General features: G+C 42.5%; 2 protein-coding genes across 3 annotated transcripts in view; one reads left to right on the forward strand and one right to left on the reverse strand.

Annotated features, from left to right (window-relative positions):
• Positions 1 to 13,236, forward strand: part of cunh18orf54 (chromosome unknown C18orf54 homolog) — a 17,535-nt gene extending 4,299 nt beyond the window's left edge. The window contains exons 1-13 of one of the 2 annotated variants that reach the window (XM_087171672.1): positions 23 to 201; positions 536 to 703; positions 4,699 to 4,840; positions 4,952 to 5,015; positions 5,104 to 5,317; positions 7,716 to 7,804; positions 8,927 to 9,035; positions 9,413 to 9,505; positions 10,229 to 10,292; positions 10,377 to 10,446; positions 10,634 to 10,795; positions 10,897 to 10,952; positions 12,012 to 13,236. In XM_087171672.1, the coding sequence (XP_087027798.1) occupies positions 541 to 703; positions 4,699 to 4,840; positions 4,952 to 5,015; positions 5,104 to 5,317; positions 7,716 to 7,804; positions 8,927 to 9,035; positions 9,413 to 9,505; positions 10,229 to 10,292; positions 10,377 to 10,446; positions 10,634 to 10,795; positions 10,897 to 10,952; positions 12,012 to 12,159 (1,374 nt within the window). In that variant the 5' untranslated portion in view covers positions 23 to 201; positions 536 to 540 and the 3' untranslated portion in view covers positions 12,160 to 13,236. Of the gene's footprint in view, positions 1 to 22; positions 202 to 535; positions 704 to 4,698; positions 4,841 to 4,951; positions 5,016 to 5,103; positions 5,318 to 7,715; positions 7,805 to 8,926; positions 9,036 to 9,412; positions 9,506 to 10,228; positions 10,293 to 10,376; positions 10,447 to 10,633; positions 10,796 to 10,896; positions 10,953 to 12,011 lie in introns of those variants that run through there. The other variant, XM_023397856.2, reaches the window with a different exon arrangement.
• A 5-nt stretch (positions 13,237 to 13,241) lies between these two features.
• spag16 (sperm associated antigen 16) lies at positions 13,242 to 16,350 on the reverse strand. The gene is made up of 3 exons (XM_023397857.2): positions 14,889 to 16,350; positions 14,439 to 14,543; positions 13,242 to 14,321 (listed from the first exon to the last, which is right to left on the reverse strand). Exons 1-3 carry the CDS (start codon positions 15,813 to 15,815, stop codon positions 13,644 to 13,646), a joined length of 1,710 nt encoding a protein of 569 aa, XP_023253625.1. The 5' UTR covers positions 15,816 to 16,350; the 3' UTR covers positions 13,242 to 13,643.
• Positions 16,351 to 16,544: the final 194 nt, after the last annotated feature.

The raw sequence follows: 16,544 nt of genomic DNA on the forward strand, positions 1-16,544 counted from the left end.
GCCTAATGTTCATTCATTGATTAAGTGAGTGATTGATTTTGCAGGACTATGACTCAGCCTCAGCAGCGTTAGATGCCTACATCGCAGACTTCGAGAGAAGTTGTCCGAACAGCTTGTCATTGACAGGAAGACTGGTTCTGCCACATGGTCCCATCTCCAGGCTGAGCAGACCCAGAGTGAGAACACTCAGAAACAGAGATGGTAGGTCATCATGAAGACTCTCATTGAAGAGCAACACTGAGATGTTTAGTGGTCCTCTCCGTCAGGTCCAAATTATGTTCATTCTGATTTGTTTTTTGGATTTTTCAAAATTCGTTTTATAATCAAAACCTTTAGCCACACCCCTGTGTGTTATTGAAATCATGTTATTAAATCATCATCAATCAATCAATCAATCAATCAATCAATCAATCAATCAATCTATATATATATATATATATATATATATATATATATATATATAATGTTTTTAGTATCTTTCTGCATCAGTTACTTTTTTTAACCATACTTATGTTTATTTTGTTTCTACTGATAGTTCTCATGGAGAGTTTGACTGAAAGGGAGCTGGACTTCCTGGACCTCCCAGTCAGCTCCCTCCATCATGCTGGCAACCGAGACAGACTCTCCATGACGACGGACGAGCTGCTGTCTATCCCTTATGACGGCTCGATGCCTGTTACCCACACCTCTGCCTTCATCCAAGGTCTGTAAATGCATCATCCACACCTCTGCCTTCATTCAAAGATTTTGAACACAGCACCCACATGTGCATCTTTATCCAAAATCTTCAACCACATCACTCATACCTTACCTCACTATATATGTATACATATATATATATCAGATATCATATCGATATCAGAATTTTTTTACTCCCTAATATCGGTATCGGCATTGGCCCCAAAAATCCATTGGTGGGGCTCTAATATTTACTAATTATCCACAGATATATGCATTAAAGATATTTACTAGATAAAGATGAGTCTAGAGCAGTTAATTAAACCAACTGCTGGTTGTTTTGTTTTTATGTTCTGGTGACAAACGCAGGCATCTTTGTTTGTGCTATTTGTAACTTGTCAAGGACGCCAAACACTGTCCCTATTATCAACACATAGGTAAATTTAACAGTTAAAACAAGCAAATGTAAATGAGACTTTTGAATCAAAATGTTTTACATAAAATATTAAAGGAAGAAAACAATGGCGGCCAAGAATCACAATTTAATTCTATTCATAAGTAAATCCACTCACTGAAAGTGAATTGCAAACTGCACTTATTGAACTTAAAGTGAATTGAGCCTGGACGGATGTTCTTGTCTGTTTTCTTTTCTAAAGTGAAGCCACACTTCACACTCTTGACTGTGTATCTGTAAAAATGAAATTCAATTTGCTTAGTTCTTGGCATTTTGAAACTGGGTCTGATTTGGAACCGAGTCCTCAACCCTACACGCATACCTCTCCTGTTCCTATTTACTCCATTCCTGTTCACCCTGTATACGGCCGACTTTAAATACAACTCTGAGTCCTGCCACATCCACAAATACTCGGATGACACAGCTATTGTGGGGCGTATCAGGAACGGGCAGGAAGAGGAGTACAGGGATCTGACGATGGGCTTCAGTGAATGGACCGACAAGAACCTCCTCCTTCTGAACACCTCCAAGACCAAGGAGATGGTCATGGACGTTCGGAGGTCTAGGCCCACCCTTCAGCCAGTCATCATTCGAAAGGAAGTGGCTCATGAACTGGATTATTGAACAATTATTGATTATTATTAACTATTACTATTACTACTATTGAGTTGCTGGACAATTGAATTTCCTCTAGGTGATGAATGAAGTAGAGATCTATCAATCTCGGCCTTCATCCTTGGCCTTTAAGTGCACCACCCATACCTCATCCCAGGTCTTTAAATGCATCACCCACACCTCCACCTTCATTTAAAGATTTTGAACACATTACCAACACTTGCGCCTTCAGCCAAAGTTATTAAAATGCATCTGCCAAACTATCACCTTTTTTAAATGCATCACCTCCCCCTCTGCCTTCACCACAAATCACCCATACCTACACCTCTATTGAGGTCTTTAAATGCAACCATTGACATTAAAAGCATCACCCATAACTGTTTTCTAACTGAGGGCTTTAAACACGAAGCTGTGATGGAAGTGTGCCTGTATTTCAGACATTTGGACTAAATGATAGATAGATAGATAGATAGATAGATAGATAGATAGATAGATAGATAGATACATACATACATACTTTATTTGTCCCCTAGGGGAAATTCATGTGTCCATTAGCTCATTGTTGATAATAATAATAATAAAAACAGTGAATAACAAATGAACAATAATGATTAGATCAATCCACATCCTTTTGCCGAGGTGTTGTATAGCCTGATTGCAGTTGGATCAAAGGATCTCCTGAACCTCTCTGTTCTGCAGCGCAGTGAGATGAGACGTTTGCTGCAGCTGTAGCTGCTTCTCTTTCCTGCCAGAATGTTGGCATTGTCGAAGATGGCCTCCAGCTTACATTGTATGCATCTCTCCACAACAGTCCTGAGTGAGTCCAGACTCCTGCCAAGCACAGACCCAGCCTTTTTGACCAGCTTGTCCAGTCTCCTTGTGTTCATGTCTGACATGCTGCTGCCCCAGCAGACTGCAGCATTAAAAAGTACACTGGCCACCACTGACTGATAAAACGATTTCACTGCAGTCGTCAAAGGACCTGAGCCTCCTGAGGAAAAAGAACCAGCTCTGCCCCTTCAGGTAGATGGCATCTGTGTTCAGGGACCAGTCCAGTTTACTGTCCAGGTGCACACCTAGGTATTTGTAGTTGTGCACCACCTCAATGTCCTTCCCTCTAATGCTGACTGGCTGAAGGGTGGGCCGAAAGCCAGATACCATCTCCTTGGTCTTGGAGGTGTTCAGAAGGAGGCAGTTCTTGTCGCTCCATTCACTGAAGGCCATTGTCAGATCTTACTCCTCTTCCTGCCTGTTCCTGATACGCGCCACAATAGCTGTGTCATCCGAGTATTTGTGGATGTGGCAGGACTCAGAGTTGTATTTAAAGTCGGCCATATACAGGGTGAACAGGAACGGAGCCAGAACAGTCCCCTGTGGAGCCCCAGTGCTGCTCATCACAGTTACCCAGCCTGATGTACTGTGGTCGTCTTGTCAGGTAATCCACAATCCAGCACATGAAGCAGGGATCCACCCCCATCCCTTCCAGCTTGTCTTTAAGAATGGGGGGTTGGATGGTGTTAAATGCACTTGAGAAATCAAAGCACATAATCCTTATGTAACCACCTGGCTCATCCAAGTACGAATGGGCCTGGTGGAGCATGTAAAGGACGGCATCATCCGCTCCAATATGTTCTTTGTAGGTGAACTGTAGGGGGACTAGTGCATGTTCAACCTGTGGCCTCAGAAGGTCTTCATGATGTGTGATGTGAGGGCCACAGGTCTGTAGTCATTTATCTCAGCCAGTTGTCCTACTTTAGGGACCGGAGAGGCTCAGTCAGCTGGGCAACACAGTCCTTTAACAGCCTCGGACACACACCATCCAGGCCTGTTGCCTTTCCAGGACGTAGCCTCTTGAGCTCCGCCCTCACCTCCTCTGCTGTAAAGGACAGGAGACTTGACCCCAGTGTGGAGGGAGTTGCAGCTGCAGTGTCAGGTTGTGGAGGAGATGCTGTAGGAGAAGCTGCAGCTGAAGCAGTGGAAGAGAGAACAGGTGAAGCTGTGTCACACCTGTTGTAGAACAGGTTGAACTCATTGGCCTTGTCCTCATCACCTGATGCTGCCTGGCTGTTCTTCTCTTTACAGCCAGTGATGGTCCTCATCCCCTTCCACACCTCTCTGGTGTTGTTGTGCTGCAGCTTCTTCTCTACTTTCTTTTTGTAGTCCTCCTTCGCCTGCTTTAATCTCCTCATCAGCTCATGTTGCACACACCTGAGCTTCTCCCTGTCTCCTTCCCTGAAGGCCTCCTTTTTCTGGTTGAGGAGGGTCTTGATGTCACTGGTGATGAGCGGGTGGTTGCAGCCTGCCTCAGTACACAGGGTTTGTAGGAAGGCTGAAGAAAAAACAGATTATGATCTGATCTGCCAAGTGGTGGTAGAGTTGAAGCAGTGAGAGTGACGTGGTTAAAATCCCCCGATATTGCAATGAATGCATCAGGGTGCTGGGTCTGTACTCTCGCAACAGTCTCGTGAATGACGTCACACATGACTGCAGGCTCAGCTCGTGGTTGAATGTAAACAACAATGGCGACGATGTGTGAGAACTCCCTCGGTACATAGTACGGTCTAAGACCAACTGCCAACAGTTCAATATCCCGACAGCAGATCTTCTCCTTCACTGTGATATGACCGGGGTTGCACCATCTATTGTTCACAAGCAGAATCAGACCTTCATCTTTATTCTTCCCACTTGCTCTGGCGTCTCTATCCGCTCGTACTGCAGTGAAGCCTGTAAATCCACACAACGGTCGGGAGTGTTGTCGTTTAACCAGGTCTCCGTGAAACACATGAGACTACACTGACGATATGCTCGCTGGTTCTTCACAAGTTTCATCATCGTTTGATGCATGGATCGATAGAATAAATAATTGATAGGTGAAGCAATATTAACAGTATTGATTAGTTGCATTCTTTGATTAAGTTTGTGTCTCTCAATTCCTCTGTGTGCTGGTCCAGGCCTCCTGTCTCAGTCTGGGTCTTCCCAGCCCCACTGCTCCTCCTCAAGTCCACAACATAGAGCCTGTGCTGGGCTCAGCAGCAGCCACGCCAACCCCCGCCTGAACTACCAACACCCTCACCTAACCAGGACACCCAGGAGGTACAGGTTCACACTGTTGGCAATAATCTGTATAATTTGTGTCATGATATATCTGTTCTATTCTGTAAAAAGTCTGTCATTTCATTCATTTCTCCTCCTCACATAATGCAGAGGAAGACCAGGAGCAGCCACATTTAAAACACTTGATGACATATTCTCTGTGAGCAGTTTGAAGGTGACTATCATTCACACTTTGTTTTCCTGTGCATTCTGTGTTTTGTAAGCGAGCCTCATTGCTCCCTCTCTCTGTCTCCATCTGACAGTCTGCACACAGAGCAGCAGGGTCAGAGAGGGCAGAGCCGTCTTCATTGCTCCACCGCCCATACCAGTTCACCAGCAACAAGGCTGACATGGAGTGCTCTGGAATGAGCAGCATGCCTGACCTGAAGTATGCATCCAGTGTGGACGCCTGGATCCAGGGCTGTGACCACAGCAAGGGGCCTTCGCTCGCAGAGTTGAAGCTGTGTGACGACCACGGTAACACACTCGCTGCAAGGCACCAGCACTGCCAGGGTTCACGGTTCAGTTCCCTCCATGACTCATACTGCATGCTACTCCATATTACTGAGAGCATCTATCTTATTAAACCATCGTAAACCACTAACATCATATGTAAATACAGACTAATGAATCAGCAGCATGCAGCGGTGGATAGTAATTAAGTAATTTACTGGAGTACTGTAATTAAGTACATTTTTTGATAATCTGTACTTTACTTGAGTGTTATTTCTTTTGCAAACTTATGAGTTTTACCTTATTACACTCAAAGACAAATATTGTACTTTGACTCCACTACATTTCTATGAAGTACTCTTACTTTGAGTTTTATGTGAGTGGAATTCATTTTCTTTTATTATCTAAAATGTGATAGACCCTACACTGTGTTCATTACACAGTGACTCCAGTGATTTCTACGGTGGCCCTGAGAGCTCAACACACTGCAACTTAAGAAAACAGGTGCAAATAGATAAAACACAAAGAAATTCAGAAAACATCTTCACGAATTTGACAACACGTATGCTGTAAATACTCAAAACACATCCAAATACACAACAGTGCTGTGTTGTGTTGTGAGTATTTGCAGGTCATGTGTTGCACAGATACTGCTAGAAATATGAAAACAACAATGGCTCCTTTTGTTGATTCAATTATGTTTTTATGTTTATTATTAAGGTGTCCTTGAGTGCCAAGAAAGGCGCCTTTAAATAAAATGTATTATTATTATTATGTACTTTTGAATACTTAATTACTAATACTCCAGTACTTTAGCACAAGTTAAAGTGTGACTGAACAACCTTCACTTGTATTGGTGTAATATTTCACCAGGAGGACCTATACTCCAGTAATTGAGTTGTGTAGTTTGTCCACCTCTGACAGCATGTAAATGAGGTAGGTGACTTTTTCAATTGGCTATTCACGAAATCCCTCCACTTGGCCGCCATTGTCCAATCATAGTTTAGCAACTGTAACTGGGCATGCCAAGCTTGTCAAGCTTTGGATCTTGTTATATTAATAGAGAAACTCTTCTGGGAGTTTGGAGTATGGTGTCTGTTTTTTCATTCTTTCCAAAACCAAAAATTGTAAACTGTTATTTATATTACTGCTGTAACTAAGTTTCAATCATTAGCATGTCCAGCTAATTCGCTAACTAACAACTGTAGTATCTAACCACACTAGTTTGTGGGGTTAATGGTCATATATAAAAAAAAAAAAAAAGTTCAAGTCTATTGTATTAGGGCTGCCCCTGACCAAAGACTTTCCAGGTTGACTAATGGTCATTAGTTCAAGCCATTAGTCACAATTCGTTGAATGTTTATGATATTATTTTGATTATTTGAATATATATTCATCAGGTAATGGTTTGAGTCCAGGGCCAAGAAAGAATGTTATAAGTAAGATTGTTAACACTGAGCTGCTTTACAGAGAAATGTTGCCTGTTAATGGCAGCAGCAAAAGCTGTAATGACTCTAAATGTGTTGGAACAACCGACAAGGAGACTGTTAGAGCAAGCTGCCATGCTAATGTTAAGTGCCTAACGTTAGGCTAATACATGTTTCAAATAATGAGCAGTGTTTGAGGTCATCGAATTTGCAAGTCACTTGCAGAGAGTGCATGTTGCCTTCTCAGGGTCACCTTTTAGCCTCTCGGAATGATCCCACACTTTGAATTTCCATATTGGAGGTAGTGTGTCCCCGAAGAGTTGCCGTGAAGCAGGAGTTGTATGCGGAGTCCTGCTTGTGTTAAGAAAATTAAGCAGTTTCTGCTGCTGTTCATCGATCTATGTGTGTTCTGTACCTGAGGCAGTGTCAAGCCTGTCAAACACACTTGGTAGAAACAAGAAACAAGCATGTAAGCTAAGAAACAGTCTGATTTTCCATTTTTCCTTTAACTAACTAACTTAGCACTAACTAGGTCTACACTGTAAAACAAAAGCAATACTATAAGTCTACTTAAGACCCCTTTCACAAGATTCTTGTTTCTAAATAAGTCAACTGAAAAAATTAAGTCAGCCAGAGATGGTGTTTGCAGCCAATTCACAGAGATAATATTACATAAACTAGCTGCATCTGAAAAAATCCCAGTTTCATGAAACCTGCCAGTGACAGCTGCCGTTTCAGACACTAAATCCATAGCATTTGCTGTGTACAGTAGCATGTGCTGTTGGAGAATTGAAAAGCTTGACAGGAGTACAACTACAACACTGAGCAATAGACTGCTCAGTGAACAGTCCGTTGCAAGTATAAGATGGATATGAATCATCATTATACTCCCTGTAGAAAAGTTTGTTTTCTTAACAAAGCACAATGAAAATTTTACAATTTCAGCATCAAACAATCTGTACGTTTGTTGGTGAGGTTGAATGTTGTTCTTCCAGGTGTTCTTCCACCTGCAGCTCCCAGAACCGGAGCGCCATCCTGGTTAGCAGAGCTGGAGGATAATGATCCCGACCAGACGTGTTCACAGGTGAGAGAACTTTTAAAGTAATCAGCCAGCAGCTTATGTCATCTGACTAAAACTGTACTTGACCTAAAGAAGAAAAAAAAAATCAGTGACTGAGATGAATCATAGAACAAGGACCTGAAGCAGAATGATCTGTCAGTGTCTCTTGATAGACAACAGGTGGGAGAATTATTTCTATGATGTGTGACAAAATAATCTATTCTAAAGGTCCACTTACTAGCTGTTAGAGAGCTTTCAACCGCATCTGACATTCTTCATTAATGCATGGAGATAGCTTAGTTATCATCATGGAACTCTCTTCACATGATAGCAGCTGGTAACCCCTGACTCCAGTCACTGAAGGCGACCATGAGATGCAGTTCAGTTCTTGGCAGTGGACCTTTACATAGAGATGATTTTGTCACATTTAGTTGTTTGCTCAAGTTTTTCTGCACCTCAGGGCAAAATACATATTAAGCCGATTTTGAACATAAAGAAGTAAATACAAACCCTGCAGCAAACAGACATTAAAATAGACATTAAACAGTTTGAAATCTGTTATTTCATGAACTCTAAAAAAAGAAAATAGAAAGAAAAGTACTTGGAGTGGGCATAAGAGCTTGCAAACAGTTTTTGAAGTCTTTCTGTTCCGTATTCAGAGATTTTCATCCATTCTTCCTGCAGATCACTTCAAGCTGTGAGATATTTTAAGGCTGTCTACACAACATGTTAAAGATCTACCCACAGATTCTCAGTGATGTCAGGCGACTGTGATGGCCGTTCCAAAAGCTTCAGCTTGTATTTCTTGAAGTTGTTCATGGTGGATTTGAAATTTGCTTTGGATCATTGTCTTGCTGTAGAAGCTAGCCTGTTTTCGGTTTCACTTCACAGTCCCCTGACATTTTTGAAATTCAGATTTCGAACAGTGCAGTAACATCTGAAGAATCAACTCCCATGGTCCCAGCTCATTGTTTGTTTGCTGCAGGAGTTCTCCTTACTTCTATCACTTGAAGAATCAACAAAATATGAAATTTGTCAATGGGTGCCCAAACTTTTTGCCCAAAAGTGGTCCCAATGTCAAGAATGAACTTTCAAGCCTAATTGTTTGAATGATAATTGGTGTTTTTGTGTGTTCTGTGTGATCAGGTTGACAGCCAGCAGACTCTCCGAGATCTGAGGCTTCAGTTTGCTGAACAGATTTCGCTGCTTGCTACAGAGAGAAAAAGCTCTGACATCAAGGAAACTCTGTTAAGAGGTAAGAACACATTAGATGGATAGATTCTGTTGATGTTAGCGTCCGTCACCATGTGGTGCCCTGTTCAGGTGGGCTCATTAGACTAGACGGCATCAACGACATGACAAATCGTAATATACTGTTCCAGAGAAAATGTCAAATAATTTAGTTTCCAGATGATAGTGTTCTCTGTCTCATTTGCTATGTGTTTTTTATAATTCTGTAATCTATCTCAAAACAAACATTTAGTTATTAAAGAGCCACTTTCCTCCAGCATTGACTAAATTACCCACTACTGAATCATAGAGGCTGAAGAAAAGTGTATTGCTTTGTATTATTATTATAGACCCCTGATTGTGTATGTGTGTGTGTGTGTGCGTGCGTGCGTGTTCTGTCAGGCAACAAGATCGAATCTCTGATCCAGAAAGCAGATCAGGTGTTGAACTCTCTGTCTCTGAGCTGTGATGGAGTAGACTATCCTGCAGGTTCAGGTGAGACCAGCTAGCATCACATTAGCATTAACACAGGTCAGGTACCATACAAATTCATAAACAGCTTTGTTATCCATATCAGTGTGACGGTTCAGTTTTACTATATTCTGTTCATAAATAACACAATCATAATAACATCTGGGTTTGGTTTCAATTTACAATTTCCTTGATGTGTCTCTTTCCAGCATTAAAAGGTTTTGACAAAAGTTACGTTTCAGAAAAGCTGCACATTGTTACTTAGTTCATTGTGCGTTAGGAACAGCTGTAATGAAAAGCAGTTCTAACAAGAAGAAACAAAACATACATTATTTGTAAGTTTTGCTACATAGCCAGCGTTCCAGCCACTGTTGCTCTTACAAGACGAAGAAAAGAAGTGATAGAAATAGAAGCACAAGAGAGTTGTTTTCCCCCACTCTCTTGTTTTATTCTTGGTGACTGAAGGAATGGCGTTTGATGCTAAACTTCCTTCCTAAAATTCCTTTGGACTGGTAAGTAAACAGCTGTTAATGCTAATGTTAGCTATGTAGCAATAGCAAAACTCACAAATAGCTAAATAGTTAACACTGGTTGCTAAGTCAGCCAATGGACAATGGTGTTTAGGATAACAACTCCCATGATCCCACGATACTTCATGTCTTCATGTTTTTCACACACAAAAACAGGCTTTTCCTTTTCTATGTTTGTAGCTCATGCATAACTGGTTGTGTTTCTGTTGTTCTGTAGTGAGTTCAGTGAACACTGAGGAGCTGCTGCTCAGGTCGTCCTCACACTGTCCTTCGTTCACTCTGTAAGAGTCATTCATACTCCCTCTGTTAGTTCTGATGCACTGAGACTGAACACACTTATCAGATTTGTTATGTTGAACCTGCAGGGACTCAGCAGCAGCAGCAGCAGCAGGGGGCGGCACACTGGCTCTGACTCTGACTCACAGAGGAGCTCAGGTAGGGTTTTTGTCTTGTTTCACTCCTCACCTCCCACTGGAAACATGCTGTCAGTCCCTTTCTCTCTTATGCATGATGGTGGATTGGTGGATCAGTGAATGGAGACCTGTGTTGGGTTTCCTGTGTGGTTCCTAAATGATCCACCGACAGATTTATGATCACAGCATCTGTCTTCTGTCTCTCCCAGACTTTGGACTGTGGTCCCCATGGAAACAGCATCTGGAAGCAGCCTGGTCCGGTGGAGGCTCTAAAACAGATGCTGTTCAGATTGCAAGCAGTGGAGGGGAAGCTTCAGGGGCAACAAGCACTCACTGACGGGCTGCAGACAGAGGAGACTCCAGTGAAGCAGGTAGTTAAAAAACACTTTGTTAACACCTCAAGACTCTGCTGTCAACATTCAGCTGTGGGGAACATGCCTCACGCGGGTTATGCATCGTGTTTGTGTTGCAGAGGACTGAAGGTGAAGCGGAGCTGGAGAGTTTTTCTGGTGGACCGTCACTACACAGGTAACTCACTCTGAACACACACGTGATATCTCATGTCAGGATTAACATCAGAATGAGGAGGGACTCGGCGACCTAGTGGAGTCTAGTTACAGGTGAGAATGCTCAGATTTTAGTGGACACCTTTGGTTCAAGGAACTTTTTTTTCCTAATTGTTCATACCCTTGCATAGATCTGAAAGAAACTGAATCATGTTTCCTGTGTTTGTTCAAAGAGAAAGTCCTTCAAATACCATACAAACCTCATTAAGCTGACTGAAACAGTTTAATGACAAAGTTTGAAATTTCTAATCATGTGGTGATTGATAAAACAAAATCCCATCATTTGATTTTCAAAGTTAAAGTTCCATATTTTCCTCTTCTCTGTTTTATTTGAAGTGTTGATCCATCAGAAGATTTATTTTTGGTTTTAAGAACCAAAAACCATCTCAGTGTAGTTTTACATCTCCTCTCTCAGGCTTCTCTCTGCAGCTCTAGTGACAACAGGTTGGTGAGCCAATCAGAAGAAAGGAGGCTCTGAGCCTCAATTTCTTTGTTTACAACCCAAAAAGAATGAAGAAATAAGTGATTGTGGCCTTCTTGATTTCACTTAAAACTTCAATTTACCAGTTCTTTAAGCATGTCAATGTTATTGTATTTTTTTTATCTTCAATATTAATTTATTTTTTCATTACTTAATTATTTATTTCCCATTATTTTCTGTTTTTCAGAAGGAAACACTTAAACCTTGCTGTAGTATTGCAGTATTGTTTACAGTTTTCTTTTACATTACACATACTTTTATAGAGAATAGAGAAAAATGGTCGCATGCTCGCACTTTAGAGCTGTTGCACTGTTACTGTTGACATATAGTATTTTAAAATAAATGGTGCACATGCTGTTAAAGGGAAGTGAATCTATCTACATTTTTTGAATTTAAAAAGAGCTCATTTAATTGAAAATGTCTGATAACTGTGTGAGTTGTGTTTTCTGAGGAGCTCATCCTGCTGGTCTGAAACAGTTCACTATGAATTCACAGCAACATGTCAGAAAACAGATTTCTGATGATTGTTTCCATCCTCAGAGCTCTGCATCACCTGAGCTGTCTGAAGCTCCTGGTGGAAGAACCCAGAGAGAAACACAGACAGGAGGAGGAGAAGGATGAAGATGAAGGACGCTACTCGTCTTCATCTGCTGACGGACCCACCTGTACTCAGCAGAAACGATCCTGAAGCTGAAGGACAAGAGTCTTCCTGTCAGCGTCTGTATCAGTCAGCGGTGTCACTGTCCACTTGTTTCCTCAAACAGTCAAAGAAGTTGCCAATGAATGTGGATGAAGTCTTCTCTGCATCTGTGCTTTAGATGAACAGACGCCATGCATCTTAACAACAGTACAGAGAGCAAATCACTTATTATGAAATATATGAAATGTGTGATGAAGTCATGTGACGTGTTAGAGTGAAGGAAACTGTGAAAGCCTAAATACAGTTGTCTGTTTGGTGGTTAAAAACTTTACCACGGTTGTCCATTAAAGAAACTCTCATTTTATTTATTACATGCTAAGTCACATTTATCAATACAATACAACACGATGCAGCATGGAAGTCAGATGCTTCAGAGTTATTTGAAGGTGGAATGTTTTGCAGTGTGTATGGAGGAGTTTCCCCTGCTTCCAGGCTTTGTCCTAAGTTAAGCTAAGCACATGGTAGACCTGTCTCTGTACTGGATGCCGAGATGAACATGATGTCCATCTTCTGCTCTGACTGTGGAGACCGAAGCTCTGAGACTATGTCGAACTCATTTGTGAATGTGCCAAATGCATCATGTTAGCTACAGTATATTGTTGAGGGTCAGTGAAACAGATGTAATAGATATAGTGCTGTTTGAAACTGAACAGTATTTTTTTTCTTTAGTCTTGAGTTGTCCACTGCATATGAGAATCTTGCCATCTCTACCATCCATCACTTATAATGTGAAGGGAACATAGACACTAACAACATTGTCTTTCCTCTGGCTCCATCCACACAGTTTTAACATGTCAGATATTTGATTTTCTGGTGTGTAAAGATCATCACAGCCTCACACTGTCTGAAGACATTAGGTTTTGTTCCTTCGTTATGAAATTACTTATAGTTTAATTTGGATAGGAAACAAAGTATTTTTATTAACAGGCTGTCAGTGTTTTCTCTTACATGCTGTGGTTACAGCATGAAAAGTTATTTATATTGTAACAGATGAGGTTTTGAATGTTCATTTCCATGTGACAGGGTCGTCCCAAACAGCTCACATTAAAACATGGTGTCTGCCTTCATGGTGTCAGTGCATTTCATTTGATGATGTCTTGGATATTGGTGGGAATTGGAATTGAAAAGTGGTTTTGTGCGTTTTATATTTTCACAACTTGTTTCAAAAACAGATGCATGTCTGGATTTTTCAAACCACATTGAAGTGTGGTTAAATTCTTGTATCAGTGGGAAGCTGAAGAGGCTCGTGTATCTCCAGTGACTGAAGTGTAGTTTTCATAAAGGAGGAAGACTTGAGAGACGGATTAAAGAGAGAATGCTGATAATCTGTTTATCTGTCAAACTCCACATCTTCAGTTTGTAATTTAAGTCTCCAATCCAAGAGAACCCTGATGACATCAGTATGACATCATCACAGGCTGAGTCGGACGCTGAAAAGCGACAGCAGGACAATCTGATCATCATCTAAAACATCAGCTGGTTTCAGTAACCGCCTCCTTATGTTCTGACCACACGTTGATCAGCCCGTCGCTCCCTGCTGACATCACAGTATCACCGCTGTGGTCAAAGGTCACGCTCTGCACACAGTCACTGTGTCCTGACAGGCTGCTCACTGCACAAGAATCCCCCTCCACAAGTCTGACCAGCCTGTCACTGCTCGCGACCGCCAGTGTCTGCCCCGATGGGCTGAACACCACGTGGTTGGCGCCCAGCGGTCCAGCATCCACAGTGGCCACTGCCGACACAGGCCTCCTAATGTCCCACAGGTTGACAACGCCGTGGGAGTCACAGGAGGCCATGATGTCACCAGCCAGGCTGAAGGCAGCGTGGTTGCAGGGATGCAGGTGTCCACTGAGGGTGGTGGTGCAGACGCCCAGCCTGGCGTCCCACAGGGCGAGGGTTTTGTCGGCCGAGCAGCTGAGGAGGAGGTTGGAGAAGGGCAGGAAGCAGACACTGTTGACGGAGGCGGTGTGGCGGCGCAGAGTGAGGCAGCAGCACTGGCTGTTCAGGTCCCACAGTTTGATAGTTCTGTCAGCAGAGCAGGAAGCCATGAAGTGATCGCAGGAGTGGAAGGAGCAGCCCCAGGTGGGCTGGCTGTGACTGGACAGTGTCGACACACAGCAGCCCTGACACAAGTCCCAGAGCCGCACCTGCACGAGGAATCATCCGGTCACCAGGGGAACAGCCAGAGGAGAAGACACTTCATCTTGATATGTCATCTGGTTGTACATGTTGTAATTATGTGGTAATAGTGAAGATTAACTTACTGTTGTGTCTCCACTGGTTGTTGCCAATTTTGACCCATCAGGGTGAAAACTGCAGCCAGACAACCAATCAGAGTGACCCTCACCTGTGAGCAGCATCTGACCAACCTAAAAACACACATTAAAGTTCATTAGCCAATCAGAGTGACCCTAGAATGTCAACAAAATATGATTAGTTTGATTTGTCTTTTCTCCCATTTTATAACCACGTCCTTTAACTAACACTGTCCTGATCTTTTGTTATTTCATTTCTTGTGTTGTCTCTTTACTTCATTTAGTCTTTTCTGTCTCATTTTGCCTGCATGTGTGAACTATCACAGTATCTACATACACTCTACAATGTCTTCGTTTTCAGCTCATAAAATTGTGTGTTTTCTTATCTCATAATATTAATAATAATCTGACCACATCTGTCACCTTGTTTCATCTCCTCTCATATCTACATGCCCCTACCTTCTCTCCGTCAGCAGGCAGCACCCACAGCCTCCAGCTGTGGTCGTCACTGGTGGAGGAAAGGATCAGTTTTCGTGGATGGAGACTGATGCAGCTGATGGGAAGCTTGTGGGCTCTGATGGAGCAGGACAGGCTGAGGGATCTGGGGGGATCCAGGTTGGGGCTGACTCGCCTGCTGCAGATGGGAAACTGTGAAGACTTTGGACGTCTAGTTTTGGGGCTTTCGGCTTTATCAGTGTTGTCGCTCCTTGTGATGCTTCTCTCTTTCTTGATTTGGGTTTTTTCATGATTCAGTCTTGCCTCTGAGTTGTTTTGAACTCTGTCTTTTTCTAAACTGATGAGCATTTTCTGCCTCAGAGCAGCTTGATATTTGTCATCCAGCTGTCTCAGCGCTGGCTCATAGGACTCCAGGTGTTTCTTCAGCTGTTTGAAGTCCTCAATCAGCCTGTTTTTGTCCTTCGCAACTTGTCGGTACTGCAGCCGGTGGAAATCTCTCTCCCTCTGCATCCTCACCATGCTCTCCCCCGCTGCCAGCACCTCCTGTCTGAGCTGGTGTGTCTCCCTGCGGATCCTCTCCAGCTCGCTGTGGAGGAGCTGCCTGTGTGTGAGAGCATCAGGGATGAAGAAGATGCCTGTTGTTGGCGTCGCTGGCATCAGGGTTTCTGTCAGGAGCGTCTGTGCCGAGCTGTACCACTCGGCCTCAAAGCTGTTCAGAGTCCGGCTCAGGCCAGATCTTCGGAGGAAGTTCCTCAGGAAGTCATCCACCACTTCTGGGATTTTGGAGATGACTTGTTGTTTGGACAGTCCAGACTTTGTTCTGGCAGCCGTGGTGGTGGCAGCCTCCCTCAGTGCCTCTTCTAAGTCCTCCTCCTCCTCTGAGAAAACCTCCTTGTTCTCCTCATCTGCTGCTTTCCTTTGAGCCGACATTTTCTCTCTGCCTCTGAGCTTCTTGTTTACCTGTTGCTATGGTAACTCTACACAGAACAGCCTAGCTCTACTTTCCCTCTGTACTATTACCATAGCAACCCTTTGACACCTGCTTTTTTTAACAATATATTCTAAATTTTCTGATCTGAGGTCTGTTTTGTAAATTATTAAATATTAGTGGGGTTTTGAAATGGTATTTCTATATACTGTTGTGTGCTGGTAATTACTCTGTGAATGAAGTGTAATATTCATTCAACAGCTTTTCCAAATTCTGGAAAAGAGTCTGTGGAACAGTGACTACAGTGTCAGAGGATGTGTGTTTGAACTGAACCATTTACAGCTGTTACTGTTCCTGAATCAGCAGCACCTCAGTGTCCCGCCTCTAAGTCCTAGACCACCAACTTACACCAGGAATGATCCCATGAACAACTAAAGCAGGACGCCACTTTACCAGATGAACTGGTGCATCTTGGGTGCAGACAGTTTCAAGGTGAAATAAATGGCTTGAATTTACAGTATTAATTAATGTTAGATGTTGATAGGAAATTAATCCATGATGGCAAATTTAACTAATAGCAATTCATATATAACTCAGTCTATTAATCAGATAGACTCTTCAATATTAAACAATAATGCACAGCTCAGTTCTTAATGAGTAATTCATTAACTCATGATCTATGCATTACTTAAGCATGAATGAATATTAGTGCACAGTACTGTGAAGTGTTA

This window comes from Seriola lalandi, unplaced genomic scaffold (genome assembly GCF_002814215.2).
Source record: "Seriola lalandi dorsalis isolate HSWRI2012SDOR001 ecotype SW California unplaced genomic scaffold, Sedor1 jcf7180002054939, whole genome shotgun sequence".
Lineage (NCBI taxonomy): Eukaryota > Metazoa > Chordata > Actinopteri > Carangiformes > Carangidae > Seriola > Seriola lalandi.